This window comes from Passer montanus, unplaced genomic scaffold, assembly GCF_014805655.1.
Source record: "Passer montanus isolate IOZ18808 unplaced genomic scaffold, ASM1480565v1 scaffold19, whole genome shotgun sequence".
In the NCBI taxonomy this organism is placed as follows: domain Eukaryota; kingdom Metazoa; phylum Chordata; class Aves; order Passeriformes; family Passeridae; genus Passer; species Passer montanus.
The window spans coordinates 1,464,361-1,490,197 of record NW_024366480.1 but is presented as its reverse complement, the minus strand read 5'-3'; the positions used below and the strand labels follow the sequence as shown (position 1 = coordinate 1,490,197).

General features: G+C 41.9%; 1 protein-coding gene across 1 annotated transcript; it reads left to right on the top strand.

Annotated features, from left to right (window-relative positions):
* On the top strand, positions 1–25,379 carry CDH17 (cadherin 17). The gene is made up of 18 exons (XM_039706251.1): positions 1–86; positions 2,716–2,779; positions 5,523–5,621; positions 6,310–6,447; positions 8,033–8,171; positions 9,503–9,661; positions 10,312–10,511; positions 13,040–13,171; positions 13,741–13,891; positions 14,559–14,774; positions 16,026–16,102; positions 17,348–17,539; positions 18,759–19,003; positions 20,745–20,875; positions 21,789–22,025; positions 23,934–24,050; positions 24,157–24,273; positions 25,152–25,379. The coding sequence occupies exons 2-18, from the start codon at positions 2,741–2,743 to the stop codon at positions 25,256–25,258; spliced, it is 2,496 nt and encodes an 831-aa protein (XP_039562185.1). The 5' UTR covers positions 1–86; positions 2,716–2,740; the 3' UTR covers positions 25,259–25,379.
* Positions 25,380–25,837: the final 458 nt, after the last annotated feature.

The window sequence follows — 25,837 nt, the reverse complement described above, 5'->3', positions numbered from 1 at the left end:
CAGACATCACCAACCTGTGCAAAGGTGATTCCCACAGCTGAAAGAAAGAAGAATTTTTAGAGCAAAATAAGCTTTTCATGTTACAGGTAAGGGATGATCTAAATGACATTTCACAGAAAGATTTTAAAAGCTGAAGTGGGGGTTTTGCTAAAGGATTTTCAGGCAGTGTTAGGAAATCAGCTGTCCCTGTAAAATGGATGACTGCTGTGCTAAGGCTTAGTCTGGTTTATATTTGATTTGGATCAATTTCCTCTGTTTTCTCTTTGCTGAATTTGAACATCTGAAATCAATCAACTAAAGAAAATAATATTTTTTTTTCCATGGAACCAAATACTTGTGATTGTTACTGATCTTTAATCTCTGGGAATAGTCTTTGTTCTCTGAATGTTTATTATTGAAAGTCACTGGAATATTTGTATGATGGTTATCCTAGGGATTTCTCTTCAGTCATGGGAAGCGTGAGGGATTATTAGGGATATAGCACTGAGATGAAGCTAAGAAATGAAGGAGAAAATATGGCTCCAGTCCTCAACCCAGATCTCAAGCTGCTTTTAGTTAAGCTGATGCTATTCTCATCCTGAAACTGCCTGTTACTGAAAATTTTATATGAATCTATATATACTGGAACTCTGTTCTGAGTAACAGAGGAGTATGGATTTTGGGGTTTCAGTCCTTGGCAGTGAGATGGTTCATGAGACTTGGTAACAGTTTCCACCCAAAAATAAATGTTCAAGAACTGATCAAAACTTGCAATAGGCACCATAAATTACATGACATAAGGAAATGATATCTACGTTCAAAGAGAAGGGAACATCAAAGGCACATGGAAACTGTGAAATGGATGAATTTCCACTGCAGCATTTGGTAGTCGGATCTGGACAGGAGAGCCTGGCCGTGACACAGCCACATTTAGCAATTAATTTGACAGCATTTTCTGTCCCCAAAAGTAAGATGGGATGTTTCCCCTGAAACTTTCTCCCCTGGTAGGTCTTGCTCCTTCTTTTTTCCCTGAATCCAGACCATGGTACCCCAGACATCCCATATGGTTTTTCCTCCCATTTGATGGCCTCCCCCAGCACTTTTAGCTCCCTGGTGTTCCTCCATCGCTGGCTGGCAAAGGGGCACCTCCAGCCATGCCTTCTCCAGAGCGGCATAAAAGCCCTGAAGGGAGCCCCTGGGCACAGACTGCAGCCTTACAGGATGGAGGGGGAACACCTTGGGCACTCTGTCCCACCTTCTGCCACAAATTAATAAGGAATTCGTTTTTTGGAGTTCCCACATGGCTACTAAGTGCAGCAGGAACAGCCAATATATTCAGAAGAGCATGGCAGGAGGGAAGGGGAGGGGAGAGGTTGTACAGACAGAGGAACTGAAAGAATTTTCATTGACTGTGTAACCGGAATATCAGCAACAGGTTTGGTTTGAAGTGTCCTTCCAAGAGGTTCAAAGTGTCTTCTCCTTTTCTCTGCCCTGCCTGTGCCACCTCCTCTGGCTCCAGGAGGTCTGTGAAGGACCCACTGAGGAGGCATCACAACCAAGCATTTACAGGGGGCTCACTTTCAGCCCTTGTCTCCTGACAAATTTAATGATTTTTCTGATCACTTCTGGTTTCAAAAGGATGTCATATTATTTTCTTGCAGTACCCACACAGTTATCCCCAGCCCAAGGAAAGAGCCCAGTGCTTCAAAGGGTGTAATTGCACACACAGTATAACTCAGCTCAGAATGGGATTGGGAAGATAAACTCCTGTGGCATGTCCTAGAAGGAGTGCTCGAGAGAGCAGCAGTGTGGGGAGCAGTTTCTATATTACAGGTCCCCTTTTTGTTCAGCCATTCAGGAAAGAAAAGAAGGGGTGGTTGGGGTGGAGATGGTGTGATGAGAAGCACAAGCAGGAAGGCACCTGGAGGGATCTGTGCCTCCACACTGTGCTCTCCCCATTGGGGGCCTCCTTGGGACAGATCTGTGGAAGGATTCCTGCAGGTGGGAGCCATATAACATGAAGCACCACTGAAAATGGCAGCACAATATGCCAGCTTCACGTCCTTCCAGAACTGGCCCCGTCCTCTTTGTAAACATCTGGAGGCAGTGAGGAAGTAGGATAGCATTTTGCAAAAGCCATCTAGTTTTTAGGAGGATGTAACATAAACTGTGGAAGTGTGTGCTCAACATTTCTTTGAAATTTGAGGCAGAGAGTGCTCCTTGGACTTGGAAATTTTGTTTCCAGTAGCCATGTTGTTTTAGGGCGCGCGACGCCTTAGGCTTCCTTTGTCTCTGCACTCTGCAGGAAACAGTTGAACTTTTGGAACCAGACACCTCAGGATAGTCTCTGCAAGACTTTTGTCCTGTGGTTATAGCATTTCTTGTGAACGGTTCATTGCTTTCAGTAAAGCAGAAATGAAAATGGCTTTGCAGTACAGAATTATTGTAAATGCGGTTGCATGGCTTTTTTGTGCCAGGTTCAATCTTTGAGAGCTCTTTGGCCATCTCACATGTTGCATCTCTTGCACCATTAGGCAAAACCTGACGGGCACAGCCTTCCTTGGCAGCCCAGGGGTATCAGTGGTCTCGTCTCTCTTGAGCAGATCTGCAGCTGCTCCTTTGGGACCGACTCCTCAGCTCTCTCCCTGCAGCTTCAGGAAAACTCAGCTCTCGCCTTGGTGTGCAAATAGACTGGGCCAGATCTATGGGGCTAAATTGACTGTCATCTCTTTGCAGGAGCTGAAGCAAAGCATATTCCAGTATGCTTAAGCTGTGTGGACTTCTGCTTCTCATTCACTCGGTGAGTTCCAGGTTTTCCTTTGTTTATCTGTGAGCAAACAGCAAAGGTTGCCTGAGAGCCTCTGAGCTCTAATCCATGGGGCGTGCCAGCCCGCAGGTCAGGCGGGCCCTGCTGCCAGCACAGGGGCTGTAACTCTGGGTGTGTCCCCAGCACATGTGTGTGACCCCCACTGCAAGTTCAGAAGACATCTCAGTCATTAGGAAAAAAAAACTTTTAAAAGCCTAGAAGGCACCAATTTACTTCTTTTTCCTCTTCTACTTCCTCTTTAGATATCACTGTTTCTAATACATGAATTTCATGCTAGAAAAGACTTAAACATACTGCAACAAATCACCAATGAGTGAAAACATCAGTATAATGAGTTCTGCATTATAATCCATATATGTGCTGACATATTAAATGTATTCTAAAACATATAATGGCTCATAGCTTAAACTGTGCATATTAATTATGTATCCTCATTATTTGATTTCTGTGAATCCTTTTTCAGAGGATTTTCTGGAACTGAAACGTATTAATTATGCTTTTGTGGACCTTATGTGTTAAATGCAATATTTACTGATGTTTGTAAAGGCTACAGCAGTGGTGACTTCTACTTCAAATTAACAGAAAAGATTGAAAAAATGCATGAAATTCAAGTTCAGTAAAAAAAACCACCTCATAATATGGAGACCTTGAGGGGTGCCACAGTGAGCACCTCCTTTTCCCTTCCCATTTCACAAGCTGCTGCTTGTGGTAGTGCTGGCACCCCCATGAAGCCACTCTGCAAGCATTATAGCCACCTTCACAAGATATACCAATGGATATGGACCAAGAGGTAAAGCCTCTTTCCCTTTCAAGCTCCTGAACAGTGATTCATGTGGTAGAAATATGTTTGGAAGCATTTATGGTCCACATAAAGTAATTTTAATCGACAGAAGTGATTACTTATTTCACAGTCTTATCGCTTACTTGTTTCATAGGCTGCACTTTGAACTTGCTGGTTTTTATAGCATCAGCCTTTGTTCCTCCATGGCAGGCAACATGATAAAGCAAAATCTGTCCATAAAATGGCCCTGGGAAAAGCCTCCAGGAGCCAGGCTGTGCCAACCTGTGTGACATGGGAGTAGCTGTAGCAGGTCAGGTTCAGGGTTCTGATATCTGGTCCCTGGCGAGGCCAGGAGTCAGCATTTAGCAAAAATATTGAAAGGTAGCTGCAAAGTGCATTTTCCTGGATGCATAACTATCAGATTGCATTTGTTGATATTCTTCTGCTGACACTAGTGTCCACTAGCATCCCTCCCTCTCCCTCCCCAGCTTTTCCTGTTTTCAAAAGGAGTCACAAAGCCTCGTAGGCGAGCGGGACAGCATCTCTGGCTATTATTAAGAACAATATGGAATAACTGAAACACTACTTGTGACACACACACAGAGCAGTGCTTTAGGGTGAATTGTGCTTGAATTTAGCTATGTTTTTGTCATAGGCAGAATTAAGCTTTCCCTTGGTAATATGCAGACTGTGCTTTTCTGTGAGAAATTGAATAGCTGTCCCAGCAGCAATAGGACCAAATCCAGAGGAGAAGTCATGCAGCAGGGAACACACACTCAGCTCTGTGGTGTGATAGGGTGGCAATGGTACTCTAAATCTGTAAAGCATAATAAATTAATTTTTACTATGGAAGAAAAGAAACTTTACCTGTGCAGCCAAATAATGGAGCCCTTATTCTGACAGGCAGATCCTCAGTATTGTCAAGATAGTGGTGGTGGTGGTGAAGACAGGGAATTTGGGGAATCTTGGTCTTGCCATTGAAGAAACAGGTTGATTATCTGAACCACAGTGTGAATTGTCTTGTGTGCAAGGCCTGCCCTGAGAGGCTCTTTTTTTGGTTTTGTTTTGGGTTTTTTTTTGTTGGGAAGCAAGAACAGCCCTGAAATGTTAGGGCAGGAGTGTGGAGGTCTTTGGGAACTGGGGAGTGTGTGGTTATAAAACTCATAAAAATTTGGCAGGAAAAACCATGATGTTAAGACATTGCTGGTCTTTAGGAAGAAAACAGAGGCTGAGAGTGATTTGTATTACATTATTTGACATCAGGTAAAAGCCAAAAATTAGAAGGACACGTTTGTTCTCTCTGTGGTTTGCATTCACATACAATTGATGTGAAATCACAGGGCTCAAGTGGCTTGCCTAGCTGGCTGTGGCACTGAGTGAGAGGGGGTGTAGGAACCCAGGGAGGGCTCATTTCTATACAAAAAAGATTTGATTTACTGGGGAAATTACAAAGGGTGCATGCAGCCACAGCTCCTCCTCATCCCCAGGTGTGATGTTTGATTTCACAAGACACACTTGTTTTCAAGGGCCTTTGTGGCTCTTGGATGGGTCATAGATGGTCCTGCTGGGGACACAGAGGAGATCCAGAAATGATTTCATTAATTCCCTTTTGCTCTTAGTCTACATTCATCTATTTTATTCTTCTGTTTGCTCTTGAAGGTAGATCCAATCTCATTTAATTATGTAGTGGTCAGAAAAGGGCAGGGCACAAGCCTTTGTTCTCTAATTAATTAATAAATCACACTGCTTTTAAAAATTATGTACGCTGAAGAACCTGAAGATGTTCATTGCAAACCTGGAAGAGTCTCTGCCATTATACCACAGCAAAACAGCTCAAGGAGGCTCAGGGGTGGGGAGCTGCTGTTTGTGTGTGGTGGCAGCAGACATCCCTCAGCTGCTTTCCTCCATCCCTCTCTCTCCCTCTCTGTCTCACAGGCTATGTGGCTTAGTCTGGAGGGCCTGAGTATGACTGGGCCTCTGAAGGACATGGACTTCTCTGTTCAAGAAGGAGGGGGTCCACGCATCCTTCACCAGGTAATCAAGTGTCTCGTGTTATCCACCCTGGTCAGGAACCCCATAGCCTGCACACAGAGACCACATATGAAGTGTTGTCTCTGTGCTGGTGGGAAGAACAGTCCCCCAGGAGGATGCAAAATTCATTTTTAATTCCTGTCTCTGGGAATTCAAGAGTCTACATGCAAAGAGCAGGAGACAATCCCCTCTCAAACACATTTTTAAGAGGATATCCTAAGACAGGGATTAATAAAATCAACATTCCTGGAGAATTTCTTTCCATGTAACTTGTGTCATAATTTTCCTTTGACTCTGAGGTTTTCCTCCCAAAGCCATAACCACAGAAGGACAGATCCAGCTCCCAGGCAAATGGAGGATGTGTGTCATTTTTTTCCATTCCCATGCTCAGACAAAGCCTGTCCTAAGCAGACGTTTGCTTTGGAAACAAACTGCAGTCGGGATTTCTTGCAGCATTCAGGAAATAATGTGAAAACTCCTCTGCTGAGGATCAGAAAAGAGCAGACTTGTTTGAGCAGACTCTTGAAATATCATTCTCCCAGCCAAACACACTGTTGGCAATAGATTTTAAAAAGTCACAAAAGCATGAAATTATTTTTATTATGGTGAAAATGCTGAAAAAAATGATGATTTTCCCTTCTGTTTTTGTTTTGTTTGTGTGTTTGTTTGTTTGGTTTTTTTCCCATTGTAGTTCAAACTTGAGCCACCTGCTGTGAGTTTCAGAGCATCTGGTGAAAAAGGCGGAATTATTGACGTTGAGCCGAGGACAGGCATCCTGTATATCAATGGGTCTCTGGACTGGGAGACCAAGCAAGTGCACAAACTGCAGGTAAAAACTCAATGAAAAATAGGAAGGGAGAAGTATTCACATTCATCTTCTTTGGGTATACCTGATACTAAGAGAAATATGTTGAAATTTTGAATCCTTTATTTTGCCTATGTTTACAGGCAGGTTTTTAATTTTTAATATCAGAATTTTCTGGAAGACATATGGCTTTGTAGCTCTCAAAGACTGAACAGGAAAATGCTCCTTAACAGAGGAAGACTATGTTCAGAAAACAAAAATCGTGATGCCAACACAACCCTTTAACTCTCCTAATATGGGGGGAATACTTGACTGGAAGTAAAATCCAGTCTTATGAATGAGCTTCTCTTGTTATCCCTGATAGCTGATAGGGTGAATTCTATTTCTGGAGTGGAAAAATGAACTATTGTAATAATTTAGAAAGCTTATAATATACATGGTGACAAACTGAGATTAGCTCAGTTGGTTAGAGCATGGTGCTAATAATGCCAAGGTTTGATCCTTGTATGGGCCATTCACTTCAGTGTTGGACTTGAAGATCCTTGTGGGTCACTTCCAACTCGGAATATTCTGTGACTCTGAAAAAGTGCGAGTGAAAGACATTTAGGCAGAAAGGCACAGATCTAACCTCTGCCAGATAACAGCAGGAAGCTGTTTGGCAGATGTTGGACTCTAAGAAAAGAAAAGCTTTTTGTGCTTGTCCTGCTGTTATACCCTTTTCATGAGGATCTCACTAGTGCAAACACTGCTGAGAATGGAGTAGTGGATGGGCAGTGTTTAGGTCTCAGTATAGCCTTGTCCTCTTAAACCATGTCAAAAATGGTGCTGTCTTTTTCTGAGGCACTAGCAGCTGAGGAGATGATCATGAGAGGTTCACTATCTGAACAGACAAAGTACATGATGGTTTTTTAGCCAGCCTTAGCAGTCTTTCTAAAGTCTAGCACTTCAGGTTTTCATGGTTTCACATTCGCAGCTCTAAAGGACCCTTGGATTGGAATTAGAGAGGACAATTTCCTAGCCCCAGCAGTTAATAACCTTAAGCATGTGAATCATTTATAGACAAGAAGTGATGACAGAATGAAAAAGTCGTGCTTGGTTAGGCATAAATAATCATGATTTTATCTATTATGTGCAAACAAAATGAAGTGTGACAGATATATACTTAGTGATTTAAAGTTAAAGAAGGCTGGAAAACAAGTCAAATTGTGTGAAAAAAAAAAGTCATTAGAATTAAGAATTAATTTTTCTTTACTAATCCTTATATCAGATTATTTTTCTGATTTATATTTATAATAGCAATTAGTTATAAATGCTGTATCATGTTGGATTTTCTGCAGAAACTGGAAGTGGGAAATTGTTCTCTGAAAGGTGTCATCAGAAGCAGAAGTGGGTTATTTTGTTTTGTTGGCATTATATACTGTGACAAATACTTGTCAGGGAGCTACAGTGGCAAATTTGACCTTGTATGTGGAGCTACCCATTGGTGGCTCTCACCAGATTTGCATGACAGTAAGAGTGACCTGGCATCTGACACCGTGATATTAATTTATGCCTTTTAACCTATCTGCATGAAAATATTTACTTGCTGTTCCTTCTTTTTTCAAATCAGGTGGAAAGTCTGGATGAGAGTGGAAAGACAGTTAAAGGTCCACATACTGTTACAATACATGTGGAAGATATCAATGACAACCCACCGGAATTTAACCAGACAAAATACTATGGAGTAGTGAGGCAGAACTCTCGTCCAGGTAATTGCCACCATAATTAAGTATTATCATTAATAGGAAGGTAGGTAAATTAGGCAGGAAGGTAAAGTGGTTGCCGTACAAGCTGGAAAAATATCAGTTTTTCTTCCTACAAGACTGTACAAAATAAGGATGAAAGCCTCTCTAATATTACGAAAGGGCAAAGAGGTGACCACTATGTGGTGTAAAGGGATGAGTGCAATCAGAAATACTTTTTATTGTTTATTCTTTGCAAATGTCACTTAACAGACAAATATTGCCGCTCTCTCCATTGCTCTGGAAAAAAAAAACAAAAACAACGAAACCTTATGCTAGAAGAGGTATAAAATTTAAAGGCTATGAAAGACTGTACAGAAAGAGAATGCTAAGACTATCTGAGTCTTTACGAACAGTAAAAGAAAGTACCCCATACATATGGGATATGTGCTTGCCATGAATGATGCTTCTCAGAACATGGGCTAAACCTTAATATTTAGAAGAGAGTCTTAGATTATGAATTTCAGTGATCCAGTCCAAAAGTCATGCCAGTATCAAAGAGCAGTAAGTTGATATTTACACCTTGGAAATAAAACAAAGGACTCCTACAGCTGTTATTGCTGTGCTATGGACTCAAGAAGAAACTTTTGCTAAAAAATATGCATATAAACCTCCATGGGGTTAGAAAATTATTCTGAAACACATTACTGTATTCTTTAGTGCATCCAAGTCAAAAGGATTTTGAATGCTGCACTGGTGCGCAAAAGGTAGAAGTTGACTTACATTACTGGGTATTTCCATATTTTTTTCACTGTATGATTGTGTTTTTATTGTACCTGTGTTACAAGTCATGCACCACTTTTATCAAGGTGCTTTGGATTTAACTGATTTGGGTAAGAACTGCAAAGTGGCCTTAAGGAGAGATCCCAGTGAGCTGAATTCTGGGTGCAGGCACTCTTGTGTGATAGGTAGCTCTCTGTTGATTTCACTCTGTCATCTTCTTCATCAACTGGGCACCACACCTCTAACTGATTTGGGTAAGAACTGCAAAGTGGCCTTAAGGAGAGATCCCAGTAAGCTGAATTCTGGGTGCAGGCACTCTGATTTCACTCTGTCACCTTCTTCATCAACTGGTCACCACACCTGTTGTGATCCTACCAAGCAGAGCTGGTGGAGGGTTGACCTGTGGGATGGCATACAGCAGTGTAACCTCTGCACATGGCTTCCCATGAGAGATGCATTTTGGAACAATGGTAGCTCCCCATAAGTTTCTTTCCTGGTTTGCAAGCTCTGCTCGAATGGATTATGTGTTAAGGTTCAGTCTCTTCTCTTACCACTTTCTTCTCCAATCCCAACAGGCAAGCCCTTCATGTATGTCCATGCCACTGACCGTGATGATCCTACAACTCTCCATGCACAGCTGTCTTACAGCATTCTCCATCATTTTCCCAACCCTTATTCAGAAATGCTTTTCCAGATTAATAATGCAACTGGAGCAATCTCACCAAGCAGGAAAGGTATGTCAAAAGATTCTTGATTGCAGAGAGCAAGCATGACTTCTGGGATATGCACAGGAGCAAAACAACATGGGTCTGATGCTACATTGTGAATAAACATAGTCAGTGGACATACTCCACTAAAGCCCTAGTTTTGGGGAACTTGTGTTTTGTCCCATCAAATTCAAGGGAAGCTAGCAGAAAGGGAGATTGAGCTCTTCACTGAGAAGAGCTTCCTTCAGGACTACACTGTGTCATATCTTGGAATTAATTCTCTGCCACGAAATCTAGAAACCCAAAGCAGTAACATGAAAAATGCAGAGAAAACTCAGCTGGACAAGTGATCCCAACTAAATTGTAATGATTTAGAAACACCCATCTATTCTGCTGGGCTGAACAAGCGCCTAACTGGGGTGAGGGCTCTTCAGTGATGCCTCTGCACAAAATAAGACCACAGCACAGAGGCCTCATATGATTCCATGCACATGATGCTATGCTGCATAGTTCAGAGAACCCAGAGGAAGTGGCTTGCTGAGGTTTGTCCCAAAGGACCATCTAAGGAGTAAGTCTGAAGCAGTTAAAGAACCATAGTATATCTAAGAGGCAACAGGCAGATGAACAGCCCCCACAGCCTCTGTGTAATTTTTCTTGACTCTTTGCTCTGTCTCTAGGCTCTTATTACTTGGATCCTCAAAAGCAGGACACCTTCATACTTGTTGTCTCCGTGAAGGACATGGCAGGGACGACACCAAATGCTTTCACCAGCAGTGTTGATGTGATCATCACGGTGAAGGAGAGCCTGTGGAAAGCTCCGCCCATCATCCACATCAAAGAAAACTCAACCGAGGTCCACCCTGTCAACATCAGCAAGGTAGGGTCCTTGACCACACTCCTTGAACTTCTTGTACTACAGAATTGTTTCCTCGCAACTAACTGTGAAGGTGTCCCCACTGCATCCAACACCAGGTTCTTCTTTGACACCTCCCAGTCATTTTTTTAATACGGCATCCTTTGGAAATGATTGTTTGTGGAGGTCTCATTGATTTTTTGTTAACACAAAAGTTAATAGTTTGGAGGTGACTGAGATACAGTCAATACAAACACTAGAGGGACTGAACTTTGCCTTTCAGTTTGGGACCAAAATCCAGTCATGGGTCCTCCAGGCTTTGAGCAAACCAAGAGTTTTTTGGAGTTTATTTTGTGGTTAGCTTCTTCCACCTGCAGAAGAGCAGGGCAAGGTACCAGCTCCACAACAGCCCTGTTGTGGGCAGTCCCTCACACTCAGGTACACCTGCTGTGACCAGTTTTGCATCATGCAGCACAACTGCTACATCAAAAGTGCCTTGAAAGGACTGAAATACCCTCCTTCATATGCTGCATTCCCAATATTCCTCTTTTAACAGTTCATGTGCAAAATATTTTGCTGATAACTGCAGACCAATAGCAGTGTATACATCAGTACATATTAACTAACAGGTCAACAGCCTTTCAGAAATATTTGACTTTGAAAAATGCCTTGGCAATGACACCCCAATGCTGTCATTCTTGAACATGGCAGGATTCCATGGATCCTGTTCACAAGAGTAACTGGCTTGGTGCTATTCTCACTGGCCTCAGTGACAGCCCAAGGGAATCCAGAATGAAAACAGGTAGAATGAAGAATAAGATGTAAGGGTGTACCCATTTTGTGGTCACTTGTATATACATTTCATATGGTAGCCAATGTCATGTTGATTATGCCTAGGGAAAAATGAAATGTAGTTGCTGCTATGTAGAACATAAATGTTAATACCGACTCTATTAACTTACCAGTCTGTGTATTTAATTTAATTTTAAATGTGCAGAACCCCAGAAAAGAGCCTTCCTCATAGGCTTTGATGAATGTAAAGTGTGTGCATACACCTATTTACAGACAGGTACCAGGTATTTGTTTTCACAGAATCATAGAATCATAGAATATGCTGTATTGGAAGAGACCCATCAGGATCATAAAGTCCAGCTCCTGGCCCTGCACAGGACACCCCAAGAGTCACACCAGGTGCCTGAGAGCATTGTCCAAATGCTTCTTGAACTAATGAAGGTCTGGTGATGTGACCACTTCCTTGGGGATCCTGTTCCAGTGCCCAGCAACCCTCTGGGTGAAAAACCTTTTCTTGATATCTAACACAGACCTCCCCCAGCTGAACTTCCTCAAGTCCTGCCCCTGGTCAAGGAAGTGAAGAGATCAGTCCCACCCCTCTGCCTCTCCTCATGAGGATGTTGAAGTCTCCCCTCAGTCTCCTCCAGGCTGAACAAATCAAATGACATCAGCTGCTCCTACTAAGGCTTCCCCTGCAAACCCTTCACCATCCTCATGGCACTCCTTTGGACACTCTCTAATAGTTTAATGTCTTTTTTATAATGTTGTACCCAAAACTGCCCCCAGCACTTGAGGTGAGGCCTCCCCAGTGCAGAGCAGAGCAGGACAATCCCCTCCCTTCCCCTGCTGGCCATGCTGTGCCTGATGCCCCCAGGACAGGGTGGCCCTCCTGGCTGCCATGGCACTGCTGGCTCACATTCAACTTTCCACTGACCAGGACCCCCAGATCCTTTCTGTGGTGCTGCTCTCCAGCCTCTCGTTCCCCAGCCTACACATACAGCCAGGGTTGCTCCATCCCAGGTGTAGAATCTGTCAGGCCATGCTTTGTACCCCAGGACAGGGTGGGCCCTCCTGGCTGCCAGGGCACTGTTGGCTCACATTCAACTTTCCACTGACCAGGACCCCCAGGTCCTTTCTGTGGTGCTGCTCTCCAGCCTCTCGTTCCCCAGCCTACACATACACATACAGCCAGGGTCGCTCCATCCCAGGTGCAGAATCTGTCACTTTGTTAAACTTCATACAGTTGGTGATTGCCCATCTCTATAATTTATTAAGGTCTTTCTGCAGGGCCTCTCTGTCCTGGAGGGATTGGGCAGCTCCTTCTAATTTAGTGTTGTTACGTTGTTCTACTTCTCTGGATTAAACAAAATAAAACAAGGCAGGAATAGAGAGTGTTAGGAGAGGAAATCATTAGTATCAAGATATTCAAAGGAAAATAATTATTTTTTCTCATAATTACTATTTATCTCCATATCACCAAATCCTTTTATGAAAAGGTATGTGTTGTATCCCATCTGGACAGATGGAGAAACTGTGGTAAAGTGACTTCAGCACACAATTCAGAGAGCCGAGGTGGATTATCAGTCTGATTTTCTGCAGTTCATCCCAAGAGCCTGCCAAACTGTTAATTTTCTGGTTTATGAAGCTAACAGGAATGCAATTGTTTCTGTTTGTGGTCCAGAAATAATCCCTGTTAAATCTCACTCTACACTTCTGACTTCCTATCCTGATTTATTTTTTGGTGGGTTTTTTTTTTTTAGGTGCAGTCAAATGAACCAGGTGTAATTTATGGCATTTTTGAAAAAGAAAAGCTGCCAAGGCTCCCATTTTCCATCAGTGAGAATGGGGATATTTATGTGACCCAACCACTGGACAGGGAAGAAAAGGATACTGTAAGTAAACACATAAAACTTCACTGATGGCAGAGAGCACAGCAGGAAGCTGATTATTGGTGTGGGAGTAAATATAAGAAAGCTCAACAGAAAGGAAGGGGGACAGGAAAGAGGAGAATAGATAAAAGCTTTGTTTCTTGTCACTTCAATTTGGAAATGATGTGATATATGTGGAAGTTCATCCACCTATTATACTGTAAACAGCTTCAGGTTCTTACTCTAGAGTGGGACAGGCAGCAGCAATCACTGCCCACAGCATATGTACCATGTACAGCATGGACCAGCTATGGCAGGGCTGTAGGTGCATGAGTAAGAGGTAGGCGGTGGGATGTGTGGAGTGAAGGAGATCTGGAGGTTTCAGATCTATTTCAGACCTTGGGGACCACAGATTTTAAAATCCTTTGAGAACTCAGGCCTCAGAAACTAAGGGGTGATGGAAGAGTTCTTATTTAAACAGAGGGAAAACACTGAGCAAACTCATGAGAAGATATTTCATATTCAATAGTTACATACTAAAATGCAAAATATTGTTACATTCAAGCCATCTAATTGTTATATTCTTGTTGCAGTATACATTCTTTGTGGTGTCAAAAGATAGCACGGGAGAACTGGTGGACAAGCCTTTGCAAATTCACATTGTTGTGGAAGATATCAATGACAATCCCCCTGTGTGCCAGCAGTTCCTCACCATTATTGAAGTTCAAGAAAATGAAAAGGGAGGTAAGAAAAGAACTTCTGTTAATTTATGCACCTCATTGTATTCCTGTTATTTCCAGCTGTGTGTGAATGAAGCTAAAATTCTAATCCCAAAGATTAAAACATGGCTGTCCCAGGGAAATATTTTCCTGTGCAAATAGCCCTCCTATTTTGTCTTAAATAATTCCTGTGGAAAGGATTTCAAGAACTTGAGAAAGACAGACCCAAAACACCTACTTTTAAAACGCTTTTTTATTTAAAATATAAAACTGCCATAACCCAGATTTGGATAACTGCTTAGACTGTGTAAAGAAAAACACATCTTTTATTACCAATACCAGAAATTCTGTTCTTAAAGTGGTATGAGCCCATTTTCCCTCATCCAGCTGCAACTCCAGCATAATACCTCTGACTTCAATGGACCATTACCAAAATCTTCCAATGTCTTGACATCAGCTATTTGGTTTCAGGACTGAAGAGTCTGCTGTCTTTTGGACTGCCCAAACCAGTACATTGGGATGCTAAAGCAAAAACTCCCAGAAGTGAAAAGATTGCATGTCCATTGAAGTGTTTTCCATAGAGCTTTATTTTTAATGACCCTTTGCACTGGTATTGCTGTTGTCACTGTGTACTTCTGTGGAGAAACGGGACCACTGCACTCTGTCTGACTCCCATCTCTGCTCTGCCACAGGGAGTAATATTGGCACCGTGTTTGCTACGGACATGGATGAGAAGGACAGCCTTAACTCTCGTCTGCATTTCCAAATCCAAAGCCAGGAACCTGAATTTCCCTCAAATAATCTCTTCTATATCCAGCAAGACACCGGGACTTTGCAATTAGCTGGCCGTTCCTTAAGCAAGCGTGATTCACCCAAGTATTTCTTGAAGGTCCTGGTGACAGATTCAAGTAAGTAATGCCTGCTGTTACACATTGGAATAACTCTGTCCACACTGGCATGACTTGTGTTCAGTGTCTAAGGGATGTGGGGAGACAAGGAGGATTTGCTGAATAGGCAGCAGCACTGAGAGCTGTCTTGCTCTGGCATGGTACTTGTCCTGTTCTTGAGATGCAGGGAGATTAATCATGATTCATAATGCAAGCATGGAAGGGAACCAGCTCTAGGACAGAGTGTGGCTAAATTGGGAAGCTTATTAACAAGTACTTCAGAAAGAAATTTCCTTCCGCAGGGGTAAAAAATGAAGAGATCATGAATGTGGTTTTCCCCCAGATCTTTCAAAGAGACTTAACTGAAAAAAAAAATCTAGAAATTAAACACAGCTGCTCAGACAGTCCAGATAATATTTTAAAACATTGAGAGAATATTAAGCTGAAATTAAACTTTTAAACTTCAAAAATTATCTTGTCTCTTATATAAATTGTCATGAGTCCTTTGTGATTCACTGAATGGAAAGGAAATCAAACTTGGTACCAAAGCTTAAAGCTTTGTGCTGGAATCCCTACAGTCAGGCAAAACTTGTGCATGAAGGAACTGGCATGGAAAGATGTCTGTAAATGAAATTGCATCATTTTGGCAGATGATGGAAAACCTTCCACAGGGAGAAAGCTGGTGATTTGTCTTGGATGCTTATTTGAATTCCATCCAAACGATGTTGTTTAGAATTTTCCTTAACTTTCAGCTCATGAGGCATGTTTGTAAAACACTAAGAACCATTTATATATGGATATATTATGATTCTAATGTCACAACCTGCCATTGTTATGGGTGCCACTGCTCAGGTAGTGATTAGATTTACAAGAATTGAACTCTGCCTGTAACAAAACTGGGGGTGCTGCCTGATGACCAAGAGGACAAGGGAGCGTTAACAACCCAGGGCTTACTTTTTGACATGGAAAAGTGATACTGAGACAGCTAACACAATTCATAGCTATCATCATGCTGGTAAACAGATGTAGTTTTAAAAAGTGAGGGAAATCAAACAGGATGGGACAGTGCTGGAGAAATTGGGAAGATCAATGGTAAGCCAGAGAGTGAGGTTGTCATTGACTAAGAGATATGTGAGATAAATGCTTCTCTCAACTTAGTGCTTAGATTGGGCAATCTGGCAATGCTCACTTTTGCTCACAGTGAACCCTTCTGGAGGAGAGTTATTTTTGGCAGAAAGGCTGGTGTGACATTGTTTGTCTGTTTCCATGCAGAATTTGAAACGATCTGTAATGTGGAAGTACATGTCATCGACATCAATGATCAAATTCCCATCTTTAAAAAATCAGATGTGAGTATTTTTAACACCATTTTGAATGCTCCAATAACTTTTGACAAGTGTTTGAGTGCACCTTCAATGTCTATAGGATGTCAGCAGGAAAGTAGTCATTTACAGAACAAGTAACAGAGTAACTACTAGTAAAAATAAAGGTAAAATATTGCTGCAAGTCTGCATATAAGCTCTATCTAGACAGTGAACAATGGGACAGACTAACAGCTAATTATAAAATTTAAGGTAATTTGCTCAGTGGAAAACTGTGTACAGAAAGAAATTTTTCCATTCAAGCAGTTTATTCCAGAAATGAAAGTTCTGAAGGGAAAGGGAGAAGAAAAGGCTCTAAAATTAATCAGATAGCTAAATGGAAAAAAAGCTGGCATCTCCCAAGTACCTTTCCAAACACAGCCTAGTGTACCCAAAACAGCCAGAAGGTGAATGGGAATCAAAAGCCCTATGTGGTTTGGTCAGAAACAGTGGTCCAGTGATCCATGCCCAAACCTGATTCGAGGATGGTGTCAGGTTCTTGCCTTTCCTCTGGTGGAGGTGCTGGCATCTGGCAGAGACCTGCAGACATTTCATGACTTCTGCCTGATGGCACGAGCCTCCTGGCAGACACTAGAGTGGCTGGAGTGCTTACACAGAGGTGTCCCAGCTCCCTCCACTCCTGCAGGCCGTGTAGGTGGTGGGCTCAGGAGAGCTGTGTGGCCTGTCAGGCATAGTTGTGCTTCCAGGGAAGCTGTGCTGGTTCTTGGGCCTTGCAGACTGCATTGCCCAGCTCTCTGTTGACGGCAATGGCAGCACAGTCTCATGCAGACAAGGTGCCTGCAGAGCAGGTTTTACACCATCTCACCTCAAGGTCTCGGTCCAAGACCTGGTCTCAAGGTGAGGCTTCTGGGCAAGGGCACGCATTAAAGAGTCAGAAGAGCTGAGAGTCAGAGATGCCAACGTGGCAACAACCTATGGTGCATGAAGCAATCAAATATTTAACAATAAGTGGCGCTCACAGGGTACAGAGACAGAGGAGCTCTGCTATCCCTTCTGCATGATCATGGGCTGGTTTTCACAGAGGAGCTGAAGATTTGGGACTGATTCTGATCCCATCACCTCCCATAAATGTGTGGCTAAAAAGCTTCCCTCCTTTGTGTGGCTGCTGTGGGTTAAAATATACCCATGCATGTGGGTCACAAGCTGAAGTTGTGCTGAAATTCTTATCCACAAATGGCATGTCATGTTTCAATGACACCTCTCTCTCTTCAGTACGGCAGTGTGACTGTGGCAGAAGATACACCAATAGGAAGTCTGATATTAGAAATTGAAGCAACTGATGGAGATGAGCCTGCCACAGGGAGCTCCATCATAATTTTCCAAGTGCAGGAAGGTGATCCAAACAACACGCTCATCATAGAAACAAACTATGCAAGAAATCAAGGGCTCATCAAGATTAACAAGGTGAATAGATGGATTTTATTCTTCTTCTTTAGTGTTACTTATTTGTCATACACAGTTACTGCCCTGGTAAAGATTTATGGGGAGGGTGTTGACTGGTAGTGGGGTGAGGACACCCTAAGCATGGCACAGACTGCAGGAGGCTCCACTTTTGGACTCGGGCTCTGTGCCTGTGCAGTGCTCACACACACCTATCCTCCTGCCTTTGCTGTGCCCTCACCACCACCAGCAGCTCCCTCCACTGGCTCTGCTGCTGGCTGCTCCTCCAGAAGAGCAGGTTCTGGCCAATGAAATAGGTCTTTATGCACCATAATGACAAAAAAATGACACTGTTTGAGTGATTTTGCGGCAGCATTTCTGGACAAGAGAAAGCCAGCTAATGCTTCCATGTGCTGTGGTGGTAGTGGTGGGCTGCGACAGGGCAGATTCTCCTCCCTGCAGTTGCTCTGGCCATTAGTGGCCTTTGCAAATCAAGGTGCAAGCGTAGCCAGCATGTCCCAGCGTCAGCATGGAGTTGCAGTTTGTTCCTGATGAGGGGAACATTAACTGTGACCAAGAACAATGTGTGCTGCAGTAGGTGATACAGCCCACATGCTGAATGCTGGAGACAGGAATATAAAGAACACTTTTTGCTGCATCCATGAATTTCAATAGCAAAATTGCTCTCCCTTTGAAATTAGCCTTCTCAAAGGTGTTTGGACTCTGGGTCCAGAAAACTATCACTCATTTTCCAAGGGGTGCCCTATTGTGTGCCTCCAGCTCGTGTGCTGCCACCAGGCCAAGTGCAGGCAGAGGCAGCGTTTGGTGACCTGTCTTCAGCACCAGCCTCAGCCTCATTTTTTCCCAAGGAGGCAGTTGTGAGAAACTCGGTAGTGTAACAACCCTTGTATGACTTTTGGCACCCTGGGGTCTTTTGAGGCCTTCTCATACAGAGCTATAAATACTATTTCTGTAAACAGGATATTGTCATTAAACTTAGTCGGGCAGGTGGCAACATTATTAGAAAATGCAGTTGCTGAGGAGGCTTCTAAACAGGCATATGGTTTCATTTAAATGGAACATTCCCAGTGTAATTTTCTCCTGACAGCTCTTTTATTTTTCCTCTGTTTGGGATGCAATCTCCTCCTTGAGAAGAGAGGGACTCTTTAGTTTCTCACTGGAGCTCCCCACAGCAGCAGAGCCATTGCTTCAAGAACCTTTTTTTTTTTCCTAATTCATCCAGCCTCTTGATTTTGAAACAATGCCTGTGTACAACCTGGTGATCAACGCCACAAACCCCGAACCGCTGGTGGAAGGTGTGCAGTACAACTCAAGCTCTCTTACCAAGTTAAAAATTTTGGTGACAAATGTGGATGAGCCACCTGTTTTCCGGAAGCCAGTTTACAAAACAGAAGTGTCTGAAGACATTCCTGTCAATACCTTGGTGATGACTGTGGAGGCCTATGATCCTGAAGGGGATTCTGTACGGTAAAAAAGAGCGACTGAGATTAATTAATTGAATTTAGGGTTTCAAATGTTGTTCTAAAGGACCTGCAAATAAAATATGCCCAATACTTGGCATGTGGAAAAATACTGTTTTTACAGAAGTCTTATCTCCCAGTAGAAGGTGGGCGTGTGGTGGGGCCAGTGACCTACCTGCAGCAGACTGCTGGGTAGTACTTTTTTCACCAGATTTCTCTCTGTGCTGTGACAAACATCAGCCTTGAAACAGGAAACCACAAGGGAAGCAGGCTAATTTATATCTCCAGGAAAAAGGTAGAGCTGGACTGAGAATAACAAGGTTCCATGTCTATAATGCCTTTATCAAAAAAATGAAGCATATACTGTGTACCCCTAAACCAGCAGGAGATCAGCTGCTTTTCATGTCACACAGGAAACAACCAAAATTCACAACCTCAAGTTTTTCTCCACCAAAACACACATCCTCAAGTCTACCACTGAAAAATAAATAGTTTTCTTTCCTAGCTGTCAGAGATGACACATCTCTTTCTATTGTGGATGCAAAGCTCTCTTCAAGACAACTCCTGTGCTGTGTTGCATGGTGTAAATGTACCTTACACAGTAGAGTCAGATAGAGGAGTTATTTGTGACTTTTGCCTTACAATTCCCAGCTGGAATGCTGAACAGATCAACTCAAAATAAACAGTTCTTGAAATTTAACTAAAATTCAGCAAAACACCAACTGGTTAATGGAGTTGCACAATGTGACTCTTGGGCCTCCTGTGGGTTCTTATTCCCAGAGATTTCTCATCTGGCTTTCTACTTGTCCCTAACTTTTGGGAACTTATCATGTTTGGCCTTCTGTCAAGCTAGTTTGAAAGTGAGCCACATGGTCCAGAAGCTCTGGGGGATGATGACAGAGACATATGACAGGAATTTAGTTATACATAAACCACATTTCTGCTAAAAATAGGTTAAAGGGCATAAAATAAAAAGTATAAAAAGTAAAAGATGTACAAGCATGCTGTTTCTAGTGTAAAGGGTACTAAAAGAACAAAAACATTGAATGAGAAGGTCTGGTCACTTCTACTTAAACAAGTGCCTGTGCTTTAACTGGGTCATATGTTCATAGTTAAATTTGTATAAGTAAATACCCAGGGACCTTGATTTTTTTAAACAATGATATAAACACAATTATGTGGTGATGCTTAAAGCCCACTCTGTTCCAAGGCTGCCCCAATGGTAGTTACAGGCTGCTCCAAACTGGCAGAAGATAATCACCATCGTTCACCTTGGGGGCCTGGTCCCTTCTCGATCCACAGCAGGGCTCCTGCACTGGCCCCTCTGTCCCCCAGCCCTTGGCTTGTGCCCCCATCAAAACCAAGATGTGGGAGATGTGATGGGGTGAGATGGACATGGGGTTTGGACAAATCACACTTCAGAACTAAAAGCTCCCAGGTTCCCCATTAAGAAGGAAAGTGGAATTGCAAGCACACAGGCTACAGCAGAGATGGCATTTCTGTAGTTCTGCTCACACTCTTATCCTGGATGATTTTGGCCTCTTCTCCTCTATCTGTATCTCCTGGTTGGCTGTAGTATTGTAGTACTGCAACTCTTCCAAGAACCCTCTCTTTGAGTACAACTGTAATCAAGCTTTCTTATGTAAAGTCAACAAAGAAGTATTTGCTTTGTTGGATTTTTTTCTCAATTTGGAACTGTATATCATATATATATATGATTTTTTCCCCCCTCCTATTTCTTTCCAAAGATACTCCTTGGAAGGTGACGTGAGACAATGGCTGAGAATTGATTCAGCCACTGGGCAGGTATATACTGCTTCCCCTTTGGATCGAGAAACAGAAGAAATATACTCAATAGAGGTTGTTGTATCAGAGCTAAGTAAGTGATGAAACTACTAAATATACACACAGAGGAATCCCCTGTCCTTACTCATTTATGAGGAATTATCATACTAAATAAACCCTGACTAAACCCATGAAAAGTACTGGAACATGTAATCTTGGATATATATCCTGTGCTGTATCCTTAGAAGTATATATTTCTTAAGAATTTAAATTTCTTGAAGAAATCTTGATGCTGTTGATAACAAGGATTAAAATAGCTTTTGTGAAGTTGGGTTATGGTCTTATATTTTCTTGAACTGCATGACATATAGAGAAGATTCAAATTTTTTCACTGTTTGCAGTATCAATATTTTCTGTCACTTTTTTCTCTACAGCTATGAAGATTTTAGTCTTTGTCCTAGGTATGGTTAGGCTTTCTGAAAATATACCCAGAGAGTAGTTTGAAACCTTCTACAGAATTTCATTTTATTATAATTAAAACTAATACTCTGTGAGGTATGAAATATATTAGGACTTCTAGTTAGGACTTCTAGCCATTAAAATCTTTCCATTTTGGCTTGCATTTCCTGTATATAGAAGAGGGATGAGAAACTGAAGGCATTTCATGCTTAAGAGAGCTCCTAAGAGCACTGGTCACTTTGGATGTGACTGCTTGCCAGACATGATGGATATGACAGATTACTAGATATGATCTGCCTCCTTTCCCTTGCTAGTGTTCTGTAGCTAGCAAGAGCTGGTGGTAAATAAACAATGCTCGTGAAAAAGTAGAGGCAGCCCTCAGAAATCCCCCAAATGATCTCCTGAGACCTTGTTTCTGCCACCTTTAGACAGATCAGCACCTTTCACTGCCTATGTGATGGTGTAACTCTGTGACAGCTGCTAATGCAACAGCCCAGAGTGTAAATCCAAGATGTTCATGTAACTTTGCGTTCTGTTAAACTCAACAGATAATGCAGCTCACAAATCCAAAGCGTTCTTGGTTCTGCACTTACGTGATGTGAATGACAACTACCCACAAATAGCTACGGATTATCCTACTTTCTTCTGCTACCCAGTCAGTGGAGGAGAGAGAACTCTCATTCAAGCTACTGATGCTGATGAACAGTTGTTTTATTCAAAATTTACTTTTTCCCTTGCGGATGAGCTGAATGCAAGAAATAATTGGGAAATCTCAAAATTCAATGGTAAGCTAATTCAGCCGTTCTTACCATGATATGGGACTCACTTGGTACTCTGGTGAATATGAAGAATTGTAGAATTCCTTTTCACTCTCATTATTGCATAACCAGTGTTCTGTGCAGAAAAAAAATTGGGTTGTTGAGAACACCAAAGTCATTAATTATTTTTGCAAGAGGTAAACCCCGGTATGTTGCAAGCTGTAATTTCATGACTATTTTTGAGAGAAGAAACATGTAAATATGAAATATATGTGTGTTTAACGAGCACAAATCACTGCTGAAAAAGAAATAGAGCAGTTTGCAAACTGCACATTTTTGACATTTCATGTACAAAAGGAAGTCCTGCCTCACAAAGTGAATGGAGCTTTTTGAAGGGGACAGTAAGGACATGAATAAGTGCTTGGCTGATAGAGCCTGTCTGAATTAATAAAACATATTTGATGAATTGTCCCACTAGAGAAAGCTGGGTTGCCACAAATTTAAAGTTATGAAAGAATAAATGATAATTTTAAATTCAGGACTTGGAGTAAACAGTCAGCTCTTGCAGTGAAGGGAGCTCATGTGTGGTTTTCCAAAGGTTTTTTGCTGGGATCTACATAACTCAATACATATGGATGTGCAATGAGGAGGCAAAACTTACTCATTATACAAAGTTATTTGAGTAGGAACTGAGCGTGAAGTATTTCAGAACATACTCCCAAGACTGAGTTGGTTGAACAATTAAATTCACAGGTGCTAGTGAACCTTGGGCTCCCAAATTCACTTTTGAAATCATGGATGCTGAGCTGGCTGTTATGAATCAGGAAGGAGAACTGTAAGCAGTTCCCTGGAAATGTTAGATCAGCAGTATCCAGAAAAACAGGTCAAATATTGAGGATTACCAGGAAACAGCCAGAAAAGAAACCTGAGGACATTATTATGCACCTTTATAACGCCATAATTCTTCAAGCTTTGAACTCCATTCTATCTGTGTCATAAAAATGCAGTATAACAGGAAACAGGTTTAGATAGGGTGACAAAGATAATCAGAGTTATAGAATGGCCTGATATAAGGAAGTGTATAGGAGCAGCAAAGTAAGCTAGTACTTTTAATCTGTCTAAAAAGACAGCAGGAAAATAATTCAATAGAGAGATAAAAAATTATGAATGCTATGGTCAGGGTGGCCAAGGGTTCATCCTTTGCTCTCTCTTCCAGTGCACAAACTTGGGACCCTCAAGTGAAGTTTGTGGAGTTATTTACAGGGCAGATAGAATGAGGAGGTGGCTGACTTGGGAACTTGCTGTCTCAGGGTGTTGTCTATGCAGAACTTTTCTACAAGTTCAAAGCAAGAAATTACACCTTGCTCAAGGCGTCCCTGAGCTGCAAATGTTTGAAGGGTGAGAGGGAGGAGGAAATGAAATACCTGCTTGTTTTTTCATCGTAATCTCCATTTATTCTGGAGACAAGATACTTACATCAACAGACTTTGATCTCATCCCAATGGCTGTTATTACCTTTTCCAGTTTTCAGAGTCCTAGATGTGATGGTGTAAGTTCACTAGAAGGATGGCCTGTCCTACATTTCCTTGGGAACAATTTAAGCTGGTTGTGGTCTCTGTGAGTTTTGGGGACTATTGCTGGTCTAGATGGGATGCTATCAGTGTAGCACTACCAAGATCAGATTTGGCCTGGTACAAAAATTAGGAAGAAAATTTTGTAGTCATATTACGCTGAAGGCCAGACTAGGCTTCTAGATATTCCCTTTTTACTTAATGTCCGCAAACCAATGAGATCCTGGAAGACATTGAGGAAAACAGGAATTAATATCATGCACAAAGCAGTCTTAAAAAAAAACAAACCCAAACACTTGCAGCTGGTATGAATGTTGAACTGTCTTTCTTGTGCTGACATGAATGTCCCATTTCCTACTTACAGCTACTCATGCTTACCTGTCCCTGAAACATGCTAACTTTGAAGAGAAGGTGTATGAAGTTCCAATAATACTTAATGACAATGGAAAACCGCCTTTGGAAAACAAAGTGAATCTTAAAGGTATTCTATGCACAGAACTATTACCTTCAAGACAGCAGTTACATTTATAAATAACCAAATGTGACTACTAAACTTCTCATTAACCTCATGGCATTTCCTTTTGCAGTAAGCATCTGCAAGTGTTCCAGTGAAAATTCATGTTTTATCGAAATAGACCGTCAGCACTCCTGGCCAACCGTTGGGCAGGCAATTGGGATTCTACTCGCGGTGCTGATCATCATTGGTAAGTCACTTCTTCCTGGCTGATTTGAAGCCAGACCTCTGAGATGTGATGGTGCTGCTGCATTTCTGACACAAATTCACTTGTTGGGTGAAGATTTGTCAAGCATGTTGCATAATGAGTGCAAGAGGAAAGATCCCATCATTGTGTATCATGATGGCTGCAAACTTCTAGGATTTTGGTTGTAAGAAAAACATCCAGTGGCACAACAACCAGCTAGGACAGAAGAAACTGCTGAACTTGTAGCATAGTGTCATTTCATTGCTACTTACTGCCCTTTGCCTGTCAGGGAGGGGATTTAAGTTTTGTCTTGGGCATCCAGATTGTAGTGAAAATAGTGAAGCTTTCTACTTATGGTATCTGTACCTGTAGTTTATAGTAATAATTTTATTCTCCTATTTTAGCTTTGCAGGTTTACATCTTTCATATTAATTCTAACACTGATAAAGAGGAAATAAATTTATATACAGTATAACAAGATCATAATAATTTTAAAAGATCAAATGATTTTATATATATATATATATATATAAATAAATAAATAAATAAATGACGAACTACATTTCAAGACAAACATGATAATGACAAATCTCTGCTCAGTGGGAGGGGGCGCTAAAATAGACACTTTGCCATCTGGTCAGACCCTAGAGGAAAAATTTTCCTTTGGGAAAAGGCCTCTGAGCCCCAAGGCATCTGATCCTGCCCAGCACTGCCTTGGGTTGATGCTCTTGGTCCCATGCTGCACAGTCCTTCCTCAAAGCTGCTTCTGTTCAAGAGGTAAAGTACTGTGGATATTACAGGGCAGTGTTGTGGCCCTTGCTGGAACATCTTTTCAGAAAGTTTCCTCTTCCCTTTACATACAAACACTCTCTGTTTTTCAGGTGCCATTTTAGCGGGTGTATTTTTCCACATGAGATACAAAGAGAAAAATGAAAAGAGCCATCCCAAAGATGCAAAAGATAATGCTGAACTCAGCAGACTGACTTAATGACTGTTTCATCAAGAGACAAAACCACCCTTTGGGTGGTGAATGAGTGAACTGTGAAGCTTCCAAAGCCCAGAGATGTACTATCACAAACACGATAAAAACATGCAAAAGTAGACTCCCAGAGGTTGGCCTCACTTTTGTACATAATACTATTTAGTCACAAAACCTAAAAGGTATGTAACCTTCACCAGCAGCCGTTTATAAGCTTATCAGCTTTGACTAAAGTGTTAACTCATGACAACACCAAATGCTGAGTTCCTTCAGGGATCTACACATGGGACCAGTCTCCTTCATCTGACAACTGAAATAAATATGGATTTTACAGAGGACTACGTTTTGTTGACCTGCACATATTTGTCTGTTTTCAATTCCGTGGGTCACTGAAGAGTAGACTGGGGAATAGTCCTGTGCTACATTTGAAGATACCCTACGAAGTTGTAGGAATCTCTCTGACTCTCAGCAAAGGAGATCCCAAACTTATTGCAATCTGTAATCTGTCCTGCTTACATGATACTGAATTTGTATTATCAATGTGTTCTTCTATCAATTACAGTTTTTCTTTTTTGATATCCCATAGAG

Coding starts and splice junctions, on each gene's coding strand:
- CDH17 (XM_039706251.1), top strand. CDS start 2,741: ATGCTTAAGCTGTGTGGACTTCTGCTTCTCATTCACTCG. Junction 16,103..17,347: donor CCATCTTTAAAAAATCAGAT/GTGAGTATTTTT, acceptor CTCTCTCTTCAG/TACGGCAGTGTGACTGTGGC. Junction 24,051..24,156: donor AAACAAAGTGAATCTTAAAG/GTATTCTATGCA, acceptor TTCCTTTTGCAG/TAAGCATCTGCAAGTGTTCC.